Below are 17,586 nucleotides of genomic sequence, written 5' to 3'. Positions count from 1 at the left end.
TTTCACATTCAAGATTGCATTCATTTTAAAAATTAAATCCCGTATTTACATAATGTAACTCACCTTTTTAATGAGACAAAGTAAAGTGGCCAGCATTATTGATCAATATATTTTTCTCATAATTCTGAGGCATTTATTTCAGTAATTCTGTGAATTCTGTGAATTGGAACTGTACGGGAAAAACAGCATTAATATGCGTTGTGTTTATTTTATGTTATTTTTCTATGCTTATACTCGTCACTGCACATAGTCATCCTGTAGCCTATATATAAATATTTATTTATTATTTGTCTTATCATTATTTTAATTTCCTATTCTGTATAGTTTGTATGTTCTATTCTGTGTGGAGAAACGTTGCAGAGATGTTTCCTCTGGGATTAAGAAAATATTTCTGTTCTATTCTATTCTATTCTATTTTATCTTAATCTAAAACAGAACAGACCTTATTTACTCAAACATTTCATACAATATTTCTAGCATGAAAACTAATTTCTTTATGTTCTTATTTTGGATTTGATTTGAAAGCTTTTTCTTGATAAATTTTTTGATAAAACTCGTTAACAAATATAAAATTTTCCTTTTTTATATATAAATATAAAATAGAATATGCGATGACTCAAAGGAAGTCTAAAAACATCGATTGCTTGATGTGTATTCATCAGCAGAGCAGAATAGTCCCAAGCAGAAATTAAAACAATAACTTCTATTTCATCTTTAATATTGTTTATCTTAAAATAAATCAAATACACATTTCTGTTTATTTATCCATTTATTTCATTAGGTATTTTATTGCTTCTCCGTACTTTATGACTTCTTCTTTTGTAGTGTGTCAACAGGAAACACTATTACTGTCAAATCCAGCGGATGTAGGTAGGTCAGGGCGCCCAAGTTAAAACTCTGCATTTGGTTTTATCAAAAGCCCATTTTTGTATCAATACTTTCAGGAAGAAAAATTCTCTCCCAAAATATTTCTTTTTTTTTTTAACTCTATAACAACAATGCATGCTGCAGATGAAGCCCGCTCTCTCTTTTTTTTTTTTTAACACGTTTCATTCTTGTTGGCAGATGAAGTCCTTGGTTGGTAAGTAAAGTAGGAGTTTTAACTTCAATATTTCTTGAGCTGGTTATAATTCTCAGTACAACAAAAACTCCTTGCTCACAGCTTAAATCGTTTCTTTGGGAAATTCAAATTTATTTTAACAACACTGACTCAGTTAGTTTAATAACAAGCTGCCTGCTAGTGCTGAATGTGTTTAACAGGAAGGCAGACGATTAATGGCTAACATTAAAAGCACGAATTAATGCCAAGCAGTGTTTGAAATAAATATTTGATGTGTATAAGAAAAACATATGACATTTTATTAAAATGTTTCTTTAGTCAATCGACACTGTCACGAGGAGAAAATGCAATGTTGAGTCATGTGCGTTTACTGACCTCTTGTGGCCACCAGGGGGAACTGCACTGTTATTAAATCTATGACATTGCTGTTTCAAAGTTGATTTGGGTGCATACATTATATTTGCAGTAAAATGCAAGGCTTCCTTATACGTATACGATATATTTAATACATTTTATTCAATTAGCACAATGTTTAAGTTATTAGGCTCTATCACATCTGAAGTCAAATACTCCACAATCAAGTTTGCATCTCCTTCAGATTTAGAAGTAAAAGTCCTGTTAAAAAATATCCAACAATAGTTTCTTTTTAAAAGTAAACTTTGAGAGCATGGTATCTGCCAGAGAGAGAAGCTGTTGATGTGGATTTTAGTCATTTTTTGCGTGTATGATCTGGCCTCTAGTGGTCCTCACCTTTCCCTGTCAGGGAGGAGTGTCAGGTCACCCCGAGAGGTGGAGTCTGAAGTTATTCTGCCCTGCGCTTGAGGACAGAATGGGGTGGAGCTGCAGTGGCAGGGGGGGAGCCGTGGGTGGAGGGCTGAATGCAAGAAGGGAAAAAAAGTTTGACTGGCTGGTTTCACAGGGAGCGGAGGCATTTGAGTCAGGGCACACATGCTTCAGCTGTGAGAGACCCAACTCCCCTTGGCTGGCTGGCATCCCAGAGCAGAGGCAGAGAGAGACAGAGACAGAGGGCTGAGTGTGAGACGCCGAGGGTTAGGAGAGCTTTCAAGTGGAGAGCAGGCTTAGGAGAGGCAAACAAGTGGTTTAGAAAGTCCAGAAAGGAAGAGAAGGATTTAGAAAGTGACATCTGTGTGTGTGGGCTCCTCTAGTTGTGTAATTTTGTCTGTTGTGAGCTTGGAAGTCATTTGTGTTTGGAGATGACAGCTATGGCGGACAGTGTGAAGAAGGATCATGCAGGTCTTGCAGAAGTGTCTTATGACGACGACGAGGTGGCGCTGGTCGGCGCCGCCACAGAGCCGGCGGTGGACGACGACGACCCCGACGTAGGGCCGGGCCTGGTGCTGGCCGCCGGCTCCGGGGAGAAGAGCGAAGCCCAGATGAACGGCGTCATGGTCCTGTCTCTGCTCGACAAGATCATCGGGGTGGTCGACAAGATCCAGCAGACCCAGAACGGGCTGGAGGCCCGGCAGGAGGCCATGGAGAAGTCCGTGTCAACCATCCAAGGGGAGCTGGCCAAGCTGTCCAAGAACCACGTCGGCACCGCCAACACCGTCAACAAGATGCTGGAGAAGGTGCGCAAGGTGAGCGTCAACGTCAAGACGGTGCGCAGCAACCTGGAGAAGCAGGCGGGGCAGATCAAGAAGCTGGAGAGCAACGAGAGCGAGCTGCTCAAGAGGCGCAACTTCAAAGTCCTCATCTACCAGGTGAGAGATCGCTCCCTCTGCGCACGCCTGAGCGAGGGGACCACGAGAACACGCGAGCATGGCGTGATTAATGGCTTCAGATGTGGCTGTTAATGTGAAATTTGCTCCCAATCAGCACAGAGAAAGGTGCTGCTTTTCCCACATCACAAGCGAAGCTTGGGAGGAAGTGTGAAATTCACTTGAAAGGCTGTCAGTAGCATCTCCCCGGCAGGGGAGAGTCACACCACGGCACGACTTGACCCTTGTTAGTGAAAATGAAAAGGGGAGTAATAGTTTATCGGTATGTAGGACGGAAGCCAGAGATTGGACTCTGGTTCCCGTGAGCATCACTCTTTCCTTAGACTCAAGCGAAGCCGTGATGTTTGCTGAGAATCAGACACTGCTCTCCTGTGTTCAGAGAGGGCTGCTGGGTTGGAGGTGGAATGAGGTAGAAGGCAGCTTTCATGGAAAAATAAAACAACAACAAGTAGTGCAGGTAGCGACCTCTCCCAGTCCACATGACTTCATGATCACCCAGTGGAACTAAATCCAGACTTTGGGTGGCGTCAATAAAAATATAAGGCCTATAAAGACAGGCATGGAGAGCTACTTGAGACAGACGCAGTGCCCAGCCTCACAGCGCTCAGAGGGCAGATCGCTGGCAGCCTGCTGCTGTGTAAGAGGAATATGTGAGTCTGTATTATGACGCTTTCCCAGAAGCGGGACACACTTCACGTTCACACATTCACGGTGCATAAATCGCCCTATTGCGAGGACTGAAGCAGGTTTATTTGATCTCTTATAGGTCATGGGGTCCTTTTCTTTACGCACCAGTCGGAAACTATGACTGTATGACTGTAGAATCAAAAGAATCAAAAAGGTCGTAAAGACACAAATGAATTAGCGTGCAGAAGAGTGGGAGTGGAGCCTCAGTCCCTCTGCCTCAGCAAGTCTTTTTTTAGCAGGACGTGCTGCTCTATCCTGCAGCTGTGGCACACGCTCGGCTTTACGTCGTTTTACGCTGAAAATCTTCTCACCCTGTTTGAACCCATCCTCAGACGACCAACCATACGGCCCAAGGCACCGGGTTTGACCGTGGGGAGAAACAGGACTGTGGTTTTTAAAAGCATTAGTGAGAGTGAATGTGGGGGTTTGAAAGCCTTGCGTGACTCCAGCTTACTTCAGAATCTGGACTGGCAGACACAAACTTTTCACGTCTCCCCTCTGGGATGCACACTGTGGGAGCAGGTTACACTATTGGCATGTAGCAGAAATCCAATCATAGAGGCTGCGCCTCAATAAATTACTCTGCAAAGCAGGTGCCTCCTGCTGTGCGTGATCCTGCATGATTTCCAGCGAGATTCGTCTATAGTTAGTCTGCGCAGAGTTTCACTTACTGTACCTGCCTGTGCCTGCAGCTGACAGATGTCACTCTGTTTTTCAATTATTATTAACGTGGATTTCAGTCTCTAGATGTATTCTGATGGGTGCAGGTTCCTCTGCTTTGTTTCCTGATGGTAGAACTGCATGTGCTGTCCTCCTCTCTGTCTGAGCCTGGCTTGTTTGAGTCCAGCTACTGTGTCGCCGGGGGCTTTTTTTGGGCTCTCACAGATCTATTTTTTGCCGGAGGATGGCAGCGCAGTGTTCAGTTTTAATTGACGGGCCGGTCAGGTATTGGCTCCCAGTCAGATTTCACCCCTTTCCACCGCTGTCTGTGTGTGTTAATAATGTGTCGGAGTGAGGCCAGTTTAGCATGAGAAGGCTGGAGGTCTGTGGAATCAATCAAAAAAGTTGCGTGTCTGTGTGTGTGTGTAGCCATTCCTCGCTGATATTGCCTTTCGCTGAAGCTCAAATCTGAGTAAGACAAGCCAAACTGTGTGAGGCCTTGTACCCTGTTTTGTTAAGACGACGCCAGATTTAACCGGACACGGCCCGTGTTTTTCCCTCCGTGGCGCTCCGTCTGCGCACGCTGAGAATAACCCCGTGCTTCCGTGATTTGTAGGCCAGAAAGACTTTGACAGGGATGCTTTAATTAAACCTGCCACGATGATAGTGTGCAAGATCCCCTGGCAGCAGCAGGGCGGGGCAGGAGATGTTTACCAAATGCGCATTACTGATCGGCTGCGGAGGAGGAAGTGCATGCATGCACTGACAGCTGGAGTCCAGTGAAACTGCAGATTGTGTGCTTTATGTGCCAAAACTAGTGACCGTTTGTAAGTGTAGTGCTTATCTCAGCATGAAAGCATGAGAGGGTTTGGAGGTAAAATGGTTCAAGGTATGTGGGAATCGGGGGGGATCACCCTCCCACACCTTTAACCCCTGTGCTGAAGGAACAGCTCAAATTAGGACCAGTAGAAGCCCCTGAGACTGCCTGATATCACGTTTACATCACAGTATTTCACAGACCTCAGTATTATAAGAATTCAGCTCAGGTTACTCCTGCTACTGTAGCTTTACTGTAGTCACGCCTCAACACTCAGCAGTGAAGATCGACATGATTGTGCTCATATTTTGGCATGTTTGTGTACTCCAATGTGAGTGGAGCCGCTGTTGAACATTTGTTTTGTCGCTAGCTGGAGCCTCTTCTGAGTTACAGTGGACGGGCTGTTTAGAAGAAGCACCCTTCAAACACTTGGGCGGTTTATATTTTCCGTCTCCTTAAGGCGCAATTATCCTTTCATCAAAGCTCTGTGCCCCATCAGTGATCAGTGATTCATGCTCTCCCTGCATGTTTTCCCTCTGACTGTACTGCAGACGGGATTATGTTACTGCTCTGTATGAAATAACTGTTATTTCAAGTGAAGTGATCATGTTTGAAGTATGGCGGAGGGAGCATCATGATTTAGGGATGCGGGGTCTGAACAATGACTCCAGATTCAGAAAGTCAGAGGAAATTGTGATCCTGCATTAATGGCGTCCTTTGACACAGTAAACAGTGATTCTGAATCTCAACTGGATTTGAAGGATGGTTTTGGCAGGAGGATGAAAGTCTGATCATCTGGAAGCTTTTTGTCGGGTTTACTGCTCAACCACTAATTAAATCCTGGGTTTACTTACTTTTCCCAGCAGCCCTGTGAATATTTAATGGCTGCATTCGATAATGACTTGAACTGCTCCAGTAGTTGTTGGATATTTGTACGACTGTTTGTTCTGACAAAGGTTTCACATATTTTCTATTGCTACTTGTTTTCACTGAAATTGCATTTTATTTTTTTGTTCTGATGAGATTCACCCATTTCAGCTGTCGTGACTCAGCCGTCCAGAACCGGGGCGTCACATGTGCGCCTCTCATAAAGCACGTTAACTGTTTAATCGTTTGGATTAATCGAGTTTATGCAACGTGATATTTCAGTGTGAGACAGCTCCGCTGTGTGTCTGCACTCGGGGTGTGTTTGGCTGCGGCTCAAGGACGGTGATGGCCATGTGGTCAGCCCTGTCAGGCCGATGTAAGTCTTCTCAGTTACAGACCTCTTATTCCCCACCGGAGACCCTTTACGGCTCAAATCTCAGCCGCCAGCCGCAGCCCACGTTTCTTTATTAGCCCTTAATACTGCCCAGACTCGGTAATCACCCATTTCCACTCACTCCACTCATTTAAGCCAAAGCTTTTGGCCTCTTCAGCTCCCTAACTCTTTGTTTCCATGCATACCTTGGATGTCAGCCTCATCATAAAATAGAAGAAGTACTTTGCAGAGATTTGCAGGCCACTCGACCAAAAAGCGAGCTCTCAACCAAGCAGGACCAACTTAGTGCTGTGATTCACCCCGCTGGCATGTCCCGGCCCCTCCTGCCAGCCGGCCCGCTCCTTCGCCTCCCGTCTTCTCCGTTTCCCTCCCTTATCGCTCCCGCTATCAGCTCAGCCTAGTTTACTCCTGAGACATGTAATCCAGAGCGAAGGGCACGGCTAACATGTCAGGCTACTTCAGAACTGAGCGTCACTGTTGATAAAAAGTCTGATTGAGTCATTGATTGATAAATATACAGAAAAACTATATTAAAAATGGAAATATATGTAATTAATATAGCTATTGTGTAACTTATCATGAATACTGTCCTCCCTTTGTAACTGACTTTGCATCTCTTTTTTTAATCAGAGGTCTGAAACCCAAATTTCAGAGGAACACGTTGAAACCCTGGATGCTTGGAGTTTCTGGGAAGTAACTGTTATTTCTACACCCAGCAGATTTGACCACAGTGTTGATCCTCTCTCAGCCAGCTCTGCAACAGGAACCAAATATTTGCTTTTTCCCCAAAATATCACACCATTCCTTTAAAGTCGAGCTAATCTTTCCTCTCCTTGTTTTCCTGCGGTTTCAACATAACGGAACCAGGGAGCTGTTTTCTTTTGGTTTGATCAAATCCGGGCAGACTGCTTTCATCTGCTGGCTTTTTTTTCTTTCTTTCCTTCCTTCGTCTGATTGACGTTGAGCCAAACACACATTTTTCTTCGTGAAAAGAGAACACTCGAACCAGATCAATCCATATTTCAGCTCTGAACCTTCGGTCGTTCTGTGGAGATGTTTGTCTTTGCGTTGTACAGCTGCCGGTTCACTCTCTTCACTATTGTTGAGCTGCTGTAGATCAGATTTTTTTAACTGTAACTCAATTAAGATGACGAAACATACAATGAGACTCTTCATTGTGGGTAAATTTGCTTTGCTACAGCAGCAGAGTCGACAGCAGAGGCTCAGCTCGAGTAAATAAGAACGTCAGGACTGTCCTGCAGGTGCTGACAGTCGGCGTCCAACATCTGGAGGTGGCGCTTTGGATTTAACTTCCACCTGTTGGGAAAACCACATTCCCCCGATCCCAGGCTGAGCGGCGCTCCTGCACATCACTGAACACGCTCCTTCACACCCAGCAGACGGGATTTAACGGCCGGGAAAGCGATCAGATCCCCGCCCTAACCCCCCCCCCCAACTTCATATCAAACAGTTGTAGTTGTCACTTGGCCGGCGAGCAGAAATGTGTCCTCATGCCACATCACGCTCTGCGTGGAAGCTGCTGATACTCGCCGCGCTGTTTATTCCAAGATTTGTAGACACACCTTTCAGCCGCAAGGCCATAGCCAAAATACGAAGTTGGCCAAATGATCTGCCGTTGGTGTATTAAAGGAAACCGTTATGCGGCCGGCGATTATAAATACGCCCGTCGCAATGCGGCGGTATGGTGTCGTATCCTGTTTCATTGAGCAGGAAGGAACTCAGCGACGGGCCACACTAACTGATTGATTAATCTATTACTTCCTGATTGATGTGTGCGTCTGGTAATTGATCACACGCAGCAATGAATATTAGAAGGAGACATCAAAACTGCAGCCTGCTGCCTGCAGCACGTCGCAGATACCTGTTAAGATCGAACACTTGGCTGCAAAGCTGCATCCATACGTTCACTATTAATATAACTGTTATTCCTGTAACTTTACACGTTGCGTGTGAAACTGTGCAGGAGCCGTCAGGTGACCCAGCCTGCCGTGCACTGCGAGGCTCGCCGCTCTTGTCACGGCGGTTTGAGTTATATGCCGTCTCTGACCCCGTGCCAGGAGGCTGGCGTTAGATTCTACATGCACGTAAGGTGTTTGGGATGATTAGTCTATAAATAACATCAATCATGTTGTCAGTAAAAGAAGAGAGAATGAGCTGTTTCTTCTTCTTTTAGCATCAAATCCAATAAAGAATCCTGATCGTTTTATTGGCTGACTGAAACAATCCAGCTCTGTTTTTCCACCTCGAAGACCCCGGCTGACTCCGACAGAGAAACAAAGGCTCACTTCAAAACAAAGACGGAGCAGGAGGCGACTGGCTTCCTTCCTGCACCCTCAGGTGTTACTTGGCTGGATCTAATTGTCTTTACTCATTAAACCAGCATGATGTAATTCAGGAGTGAGAGTTTCCTGAAGCAGGGCTCAGGAGTGTGTTCGTACTGGAACCTCACTCGCCGCACCATATAATCCTGTTTTCCACCAAGACAGAAAGAGCATTCATCAAGGTGTGACGCGTTCTGGAGGGACGGGAGGGTTGAATTATTTACCACCGAGAAAAAAAGAAGTCTCTTATATATTTATTGGATTTATAAAGTGTATTTTGTAATCTAAGAAAATCAGCTTTCACACAATTAATAAAATACAATGAAATCTCCAAAAAATCTTCTACTACAGCTGCTGATTTATGCATGTTTTCACAGACTCGTCTTTAATGGCAGCATCATTGATATCTCAGCTCCAGTCTCGTCGTTGTATTGTGTTCACTTCTCTTAAGAAATTTGTTAAAAACTCAGTGTTTTCTCTGAAATTGTCCCCATTTGCTTGGCGGTTTGGCCGGCCGGATTTTAGCTTCTGTGGCCCACGGGCCTCTAAACTCACATCCATTGCTTCATTCCATGTAGTTTATGGTTTAAGTTGGATTTCCTGTAAAAATGTATAATAAACAAGACGTGCATTACGTCATTTTCAGGCTCCATTTCTTGTTGAAATCCCCCTCACTGTAACCTGGTGGAAACAGTGTTATTCCTCTATTAAAACACATCATTGTCAGTATGTCCTTAGAGTTTCAGTCATTAAAGCGCATTAAAGGAAAGGTTAGGTTTTCCCCTCACTGAGTCTCTTTGTCAATACTGAATGTTCTTCCAGAGGGACGGCGCTCCTTGCATAATATATTCCAGCAGCGCGCGGCTGCCGCTTCGCACCGACGTGCAAATGGAAAAGTCAATTTTCCGTCTTTGCTGACCCTGCTGGAATTCCTTACAGACGTAAGAAGGTGGAGTTGTGTGGAGAAGGGTTTCCCCGTGTGTGTGAAATCACAAATCACCGTGACAGCAGAGCCCGGGAACTCCCTTCCTGTGGCGGCGCGGGGCACAGGAGCCCTCTCATTCAGTCAGCCCGTCCGGAGCGGTCGTTAACGTTTCCATTACGTGCTGGCCGGACTCTGAAACACGGCGCCGTGTGTGAGTTGGGAAAGTCACCCCGGTATGCTTTAGGTAGCAGGCAGCCGGCTGGTGAATTGTTTGAGCCCCGATCAGGAGAGTGTGGGAGGCATCGATGTTCATTAGCGTCCTTATTTTAGCACTCTGTCGAGATCAAAGCGCCGTTCGGGCCCGTGCAGGACTCAAACCTGCCGCTCTGCCTCGTGTCGGTCTCCGGCTTGGCCTTCTCCCCGCCGCGGGGGCGCGTGGGTCAGTGATATCACTCATTGTGAAAGCTCAGTGCACAGCTGCAGGGACTGGACGGGATCAGACAGCTGCTCCTGTGACTCACCGGAGAAGCCTTTCATCACACTGCCTCAAAAGGAATGGCGTGTCCGTTTATGTACAGCCGTGCGAAGCATTTGCGTGCATGTCGATGGATCAGAACCGCCGGTTGTTGCATGAAGAATCATCATCTATGCAGTTTTTAAATGCTGGAAACTTCACGGCAAAGATCAGTCATCTGTGGCAGATTTCTGCCCTTGTTGTATTTAAATATCTAGCATCGGAGGGTGGGCCCGCTGGATTAGCGGAGAGCTTTTTAAGAGTTGATAAAGAATTGGAGACTGATAGATGCCAGTGGGTTTAATGAAAGCTGCTGTGTTCTCAGTATAGCGCTGAATGGAGACACTGTTTCCTCTGTTGTCCGTGGCAACAGTCAGCGGTTACATTATCTCCGAGCCGCTGTGTGAGTCACACCGAGAACATTTCGCCTCTGGTAGTGTTTACACAACGAAGACACACTTATATTCTTGATGAATATTTAATTTGATGCCCGATTTCCCAAAGCGGAAAGTATCGGATCTCCCTCTGCCTCCTTGTTGTTGTTTACAAGGATTTTCCCCTTTCCCTGGAACTTGCTGATGTCCTGTCCTGTGCTGGGACCTGACATATCGAGAGACACTTTGTTCTTTCGCAAATAACACACGCACACATATACACACAGATGGTGCGTTCTCTCCCTTTTTATACTGAGACACATCAGCCTCAGACGCCGTTATCAGAGTCGAGCGCTCGTCCCGAGCCACCAATACCCTGGCACCTGTCAGTAAACACACACGTACACACACACACACACACACATAGTGCTGACTTTTCCACTGCTGGGAAGCGGGCGGCGAGGGGAAGGTAATACAGGGACACTAATGGACTTAACATAGTCGTCCTGAAGCTCTCGCTCCGTCGGTTTGGAATCGGCCGGCGAAAACTGAAGCAAGGTTCAACTGGTGTTATCACAGTTTCCACACACTCTGGCTGAGTTTTAGGAAAGGAAACACTGAAATGTTTCACCAAGCACTGCCTTAAATAGCTTGCATATCTCATAAAAAAGGAACTTATTTATATGACTTAATTTAAATGCTAATTTTAACACATATATAATCCAATGCTGCACTATATAGTTGCAATTATGAAGCATAATCACAGCTAGAGTAATAGTAGACAGTGACAGATAGTTGAGCGGTCACGATAAACTATAACTTGATCAACTTTCACAGCCACCAAGCTAAACAAGCCTTTTAACAATTCCGTTTCTCCTGTACTGGCATTAATATTTCATACAACTATTATGATATGTGGAAAATTAAACACACCACAAAGCAGATGAATGAATGTTTTTGTACACATGTACCAGAAAGATCCACGTGGAACACAGAGGAATGTTGAGTAACTGCTGGATCCTGAAAGTCGAAGCAACAATTCTACAGTCCTGACATCAGAATAAATCCTTATATGAGCCTGAAATGCTTTCTTCTCTGTGAATAATTTCAGTAAGGCTGCTGTATGACTTCACCCGTTCCCAGCATGCCCTGCTGCAGTTTTCCATTGGCCACAGGCACGTTGTCTTCAGGTGTTCTCAGTTTGCCGCACAGAGCCGTGCTCCGTCAGTGAGCTCACTCAGACCGCTCACTGCTCTGCTTTATGCACAGACGACAATTTAGCTGTTTCGCAGGCGAGTTCTGCACTCATGTATTCTGCAATATCTCGAACTGAACTGATCCCTGTTGCTCACTCCACTCGGTGTGTGTGTGTGTGTGTCTGCAAAGCAGCTGCTGCCTTTATTTCTGTCTAATTGTGATACACTCACACAGCATATTGTCTCGGAGGTGTCAGCTGTTTACCGGGATAAACTTCGCTGCCCACCAGAGACGACACGAGGAGGTGGTTGCGATGGCGACGGCCGCTGTGTTTATCTGTTGCTGTGTGTGAGTGTGTGTGAGTGGGGGCGGGGGGGGGGTTGTGTCGGTAGCGCTGAGCGCTGCCGTGGCTGGTAGCCAGAGAACGGTAGATGGAATCCAGCGAGAGGGAAAGGCCAGCCCGAAATAAACACATACGGAGCAGGTCGGCCAGGTCCACAGCAGACGCAGCGCCAGATATGGAGGCAATGTGTGTTTTATGATTGGATCGTATGGCAATATTTGAACTGCCCAGGGAGAAATGCCGCTTATGTGGTCCGACAGCTGTTTATTTATCAGAAGCTGGATAGACAGGAAGAAAATAAGCTTGTTTGACAAGTTATTTATTATTTTTCTGGCTATTCTGAATTCATAAGACTATTATAATTGTTAATGAGTAAAAAAAAAAATACCGTAATCCTTGTTTTTTGCAGTTAGAACAACAAACCTCTATTTATCTAATGCCATCCTAGATGCTGTTAGAAATGCATTTATCTTATTCTATATCAAATTTCAAGATGCTGAATTTTAAGACATTTTTCTGCAAAAAAACAAACAAACAAAAAAAACAGCAACAGATCGGCATCAGCAGTTGTGTCTTTAATAACTGAATCCGAAGTAACATTAGTTTAGAGAGCGTGATAACACTCCAGATTCTCGTGTAACTGATACGTTTGAGGTGTTGACTTGATATTTACTTTGCTAAATGACTGCGGCCCTGTTGAATGTTTACAATATTCCCAGTGAAGAGATGAACAAACATGAAGGGCTTTGTGTGAAGGTTTTAACTGATCCTGTAAATGCAGGATAGCTGATCTCCATCTGGAAACATTGCTGATCGCCACAACATTCCCCGACTTAGAATATTACACAGAACTGAGCTGCAATGTGTTTTCCTTACTGAAATCAACCTGGTATAACTCTGTTGTGCTTAGATATGATGAAAGAGGTGGATAGATCCTCAGATATAACATTAATCCCAAAATGAAACCCTTCACTGTGTTTGTGTGAATGGCTGTGAGAGCGAATTAGTCAATATGAAAGAGTAAATAAAGCATGGTGAGACTACCAGAGGGGTGAATACATGCTTATTAAGTAAAATGCGATGCAGTTTACTCTTATTTGAACATCTGACCAGTTTAGACTACAGTGGAAAAGGTAAATTTTAGATTAATTCAATTCAAACACTAAAGCTTCCAAATGTTTTCATTTTATTCGGTATAAACTACAAAATGGGAACGCCCTTTTATGTTACTCGTGATACTCTGTTTTGATTATAAGTCACAAAAAATAAAGTACTGTAATTATATTCCTCAATAATTAGAACAGTTATTTATAACATTTATAACATTTTAAAAGAGCTTGGGACTCTATAGTTTGTTTTTAGTGTTTCAAAAATGTACCTTTTCACATCTTTTAGGAGATAAATTAAGTGAATGAAATGATCAGTGCTTGCTACACCAATAATCACAAAAACATGTCAGGAAATGAAACAATTTCAGTGATATTTTGTATGAAAGGTAGAAATTAATAGAAACTGGCCACAAAGGACATCCGTTTAAATGATCCGTCTTAGAGGTTTTTTTTTATCCTTAATTTCACTGAAATTTCTTCAATATGTATGTAATAGATTTGACTGTGAATTCAGAAGACCAGGATACCTGAGGTTAGCTTTTTATTTGTGAGACTCATAGTCTTTAGGTTATTTCTGTGTTGTGTGCATGCGGACACATGTTTTCTATATGTTTCCTCCCACAATCCTAAAGCTGTTTCTGTGTGTTTGCTCGGAGTGTACCGACCCTGTTCCACCCATGCTGGGATGGCCTCCATATACAGAAGATGAATGGGTGTATTTTTGACTGTAGCAACATTATGTCCATATACAAAGTCAGTGAGGATGGACATGGTGTGTAGGTTAAGTCCACAGTGGCGCAGCGAGGCGTGGCACTGAGTGCTCCCACTGGGTGTGGCCATTAATCCCTCTCGAGATAAGAGACACGCTGGTAAAGGGAGGATCACATTGTTGACATAGTACTGTTCCTCCCTGTGTGGATATCTGCTGCCACACGGTTCCTCAACACCATATGTTTGCTAAAAGTAGTGATGGGTTGACAGCAGATACTGTCAAACAGTTTGTAGCATCGTGTTTGCAAAGCATTGCAAACTATTTCATCATGTATATTTGTATTTACTTCTGCTGTGTGACTGACAATCCAGCCTGTAAGACCTGAAGAAGTGCGTAGGTTGAAGTGTTTCTACAGAAACGACAGGAAATCCATCTGTGGTTAGGTGCAACAGTTCAACTTCAGTTTCAGTATGACATCCATGCAAGTCCAAATCACTTTTCTTTTAAGCCACACTTGTTTTAATCTCATTATAAGAGGAGTTTCTATGAACATGTGATTTATTCCAGCTGTTGTCCATCAGCTGTGAAATGTGAAATAACTGCACCTGTTGACACCTGTCTGCCACCACTAGATGTCACTGTGCACCAGCTGCATGGAGGAAACTGTGTTCTGACCGACTGCCAGGCTCATTGGTGCAGTTTCTACATTTCCTCCACTATCTTCTCTTTGTCAAGCTGATAACTTTAACAACACACTGGTTGAAATGCCACGATTTGCGTGAATCACGCAACGCCATCAGTGGAGAGCTGTGGCAGTGGCAAATGTCAAACTGGGAATGCTATTCAAATCATCATGTTTTGTAATGGTAATTCTTTGTGTTTTTGTGCCCTCAGGACCAAGTGAAGCCACCGAAGACAACCAAACCGGAGACCGTGGCTGAGGGCAAAGCCGTGGAGGGCCTTCAGCAAATCCCCGAAGAGGGAGCTCCGGCCAATTCAGACGAAGAGGTGGAGATCGAGGAGATCATCGAAGAGTCTCGTACAAAACGTCTCCAGCGATCCACCAAGCAGCAGGTGGACAACATCAAGAAAGCCTTCTCCAAAGAGCAGATGCAGAAGACTAAGGTGAAGACCAGGGAGAACCTGGAGAAGACCAGGCAAAAGACCCGCGAGAACCTGGAGAAGACGAGGCAGAAAACCCGCGACAACCTGGAGAAGACTAAACACAGCCTGGAGAAGAAGATCGGCAAGCTGGGCACCCGCATGACGCCCAACCAGGAGCGCCGGGCCAAGATGAAGAGCTCCCGGGAGAAGATGAAGAAGTCCCTCACCCCCGACCACACGGTCTACGCCCGCTCCAAGACGTCGGTGTACCGCGTGCCCCCCTTCACCTTCCACGTCAAGAAGATCCGGGAAGGGGAGGAGGAGGTGGCGGTGGAGAACACGGAGATGGTGGAGGTGAGCGAGGCGGAGCTGCCGCCGGAGGCGGGGGAGAACGGGCTGGGGGGCGTGCACGTGGAGGTGGAGGAGGGCGAGCTGGTAAGTGTAGACGGGCCGGAGGTGCAGGGTCTGCTGCAGGTGACTGAGGACTCCCCGCTGGTCAGCGTGGAGCCAGACCATCTAAAGAAGGCCCAGAGCGAGTGAGGCCGCCCGGAAGACACACAACGACGAAGACGACGAAGAAGAAGGAAGAAGCACAGTCTGGATGAACGAGGACACAGTCATGGTCGCGGGGACTTTTCTAGATGTGATCACAACCGTAATCGTTTTTCATTTTTCTTTTTAATGTACCCAACAGGGATGACTTTCATATTTGCTCATGTTTAGCGTACAACTAAGAAAAGAAATGGAATAAAAACAAAGCTAGTATTTGGAAGATGCTACAGGCTGACTGGATATGCTTGACTCATATGTGTCAAATCTTTGCTATTTGTTTGAATAACTGTGTGGCTTTAAAAAAAACAAAAACAAAGGGAAAACTGTTTTTGTCCTAAAGATGATCTTTGTATGATATAGATTTTTGACTAAATGGAACGAGGACGTTTTTAATAAGGCTGATTGAGTGGTGGATGTTTCAGGCATGTGTGAAACCAGAACAAAATGAATTTTAGGTTTAATTTAACAAAAGTCAAGATGCAAGCAAGAGGAGATAAGAGGAAGTGTTTACCCCTGATATGTAAAAGCACTTTGGGGATTAATTTTATTTGCTGCCATCTACTCACACATTGTTCCATATGTTGCAATATAATTCTTATTACATGATCAGTAATACCCAATAATATATCAGATTTTTTTTAATAGTTATTGACAATAAGCTATATCTGAGGCAGTAATATTTAAAGGACTTGACACCGATCAGTATTATGTTTGTACATTTCTTGTTGTAAAGGAAGCTAATAGTGACCAAGGTCCTCAAAGAGCCTTTCACTAATTTTGAAGCTTTACTGTAGTATTATCTGTTTTGGAGTTTTAACTACATATTTAAGCCATTCTTGAGTAATATGAAAGCTGTATCATGTGTTGATATAAGTTTAAACGTTATTCCTGATTCACTGCAATGTCGTAATTTGATGGGCGTTTCAGACACTCGCCAAATCCATGGCGTGTGGACATACTGTTCCCACCACATTGCGCACTGAGAGTAAGGAAAATGACTGTCACCATGGTCACAGCTCATCACTGTTCATTTGCACATCCTTATTAAATTTTCCCAAAGTAATTGCAGTCAAAAAAGAAAAAAAAAAAAAGGATGGCCTGAAGATCAGGGTGACAAATTAATGAGTTACTATGTAATACTTTGGGAGGCAAATGCCATTCTCAGTGCAGGCGGATGGAGGCTGCCAGGTATTATGAATGGCATAGCACTTTAATAAATGTCAGAAGACCGTAGCAGTGTAATTCACCCCACAAATTCTTTTGCCGACCAGTTGTAATCTCGTGTTCTTCCTCTGAAGGATGAGCGGAGGCTTTTGTAATTATTCTGAACCTAATGTAAACTGGTGATGGTGACGCTCAATCACTGCCAGTTTTCGTCGTGTAAAGCTGGCAAAGCACATCTCCAGACAGGAGCAAGGTGAATGGATCACTTCTGTTTTTCCTCCCCTGGAGACTTGCCTGTCCTTGGCTTGGTGTAGGCACATAAAGGCCCACTGTGGAGCAGGGAACACCATTAAAATAATCAATGGGTGGAGAAATGCAATTAAGGAGAGTGCTCCTTTCCAGCACTGAGCAGGAGAGACAACAGGGAGACAGAGGACAAAGGATGTGTGTTTGTGTGTGTGTTGTTAATAATATAAAGAAAGTATGTGCATACCTTACACTCAAGTGGAAGATGCTTTGAAATAAATCATTAACAGGCCTGTAACATCACATCGGTGTATACTTTGTATGGATTTCATTCTTTTTTACAGATATCCGGCTTTTGAAAAAAAAAAAATGCTTTGCCATTATGTATATTTTGCCTTGTTTTAATGAAAAGAAAAATATAGCTTAAACTAGAGGCTGCAGTTTCTGCACTTTTACATGTACACTCTGCGCCATAATGTGACATATAACTGTTGTTAGTGTTACAAAATAGCAGGAAATTGATTAAGCTTGCCATATTGTGTTGTGTTCAAAGCTTATTTTTGCCTATCTGACAATGAATAAAGGCTGAATGAAAATTATCCTGTTTTCCTGAATGGTACATGTGTTTTCCCCTCCCTGTGTGTGTGTGTGTGTGTGTGTGTGTGTGTGTGTGTGTGTGTGTGTGTGTGTGTGTGTGTGTGTGTGTGTGTGTGTTGAAATGATCTATTGTTGTGAGTTTTGGTTAAATTATAACAGCCTCAATCAGTACTGGGCGACCCT

At 44.3% G+C, this 17,586-nt stretch overlaps 1 protein-coding gene across 1 annotated transcript; it reads left to right on the top strand.

Annotated features, from left to right (window-relative positions):
• The first annotated feature begins 1,965 nt into the window (after window positions 1-1,965).
• cavin1a (caveolae associated protein 1a) lies at window positions 1,966-17,405 on the top strand. Its single transcript, XM_030090654.1, has 2 exons — window positions 1,966-2,781; window positions 14,635-17,405. Exons 1-2 carry the CDS (start codon window positions 2,275-2,277, stop codon window positions 15,382-15,384), a joined length of 1,257 nt encoding a protein of 418 aa, XP_029946514.1. The 5' UTR covers window positions 1,966-2,274; the 3' UTR covers window positions 15,385-17,405.
• Window positions 17,406-17,586: the final 181 nt, after the last annotated feature.

The sequence above is a fragment of the Salarias fasciatus genome, chromosome 4, assembly GCF_902148845.1.
Source record: "Salarias fasciatus chromosome 4, fSalaFa1.1, whole genome shotgun sequence".
NCBI classification, from domain to species: Eukaryota; Metazoa; Chordata; class Actinopteri; order Blenniiformes; family Blenniidae; genus Salarias; species Salarias fasciatus.
This window is presented reverse-complemented; position numbering and strand designations above follow the sequence as displayed.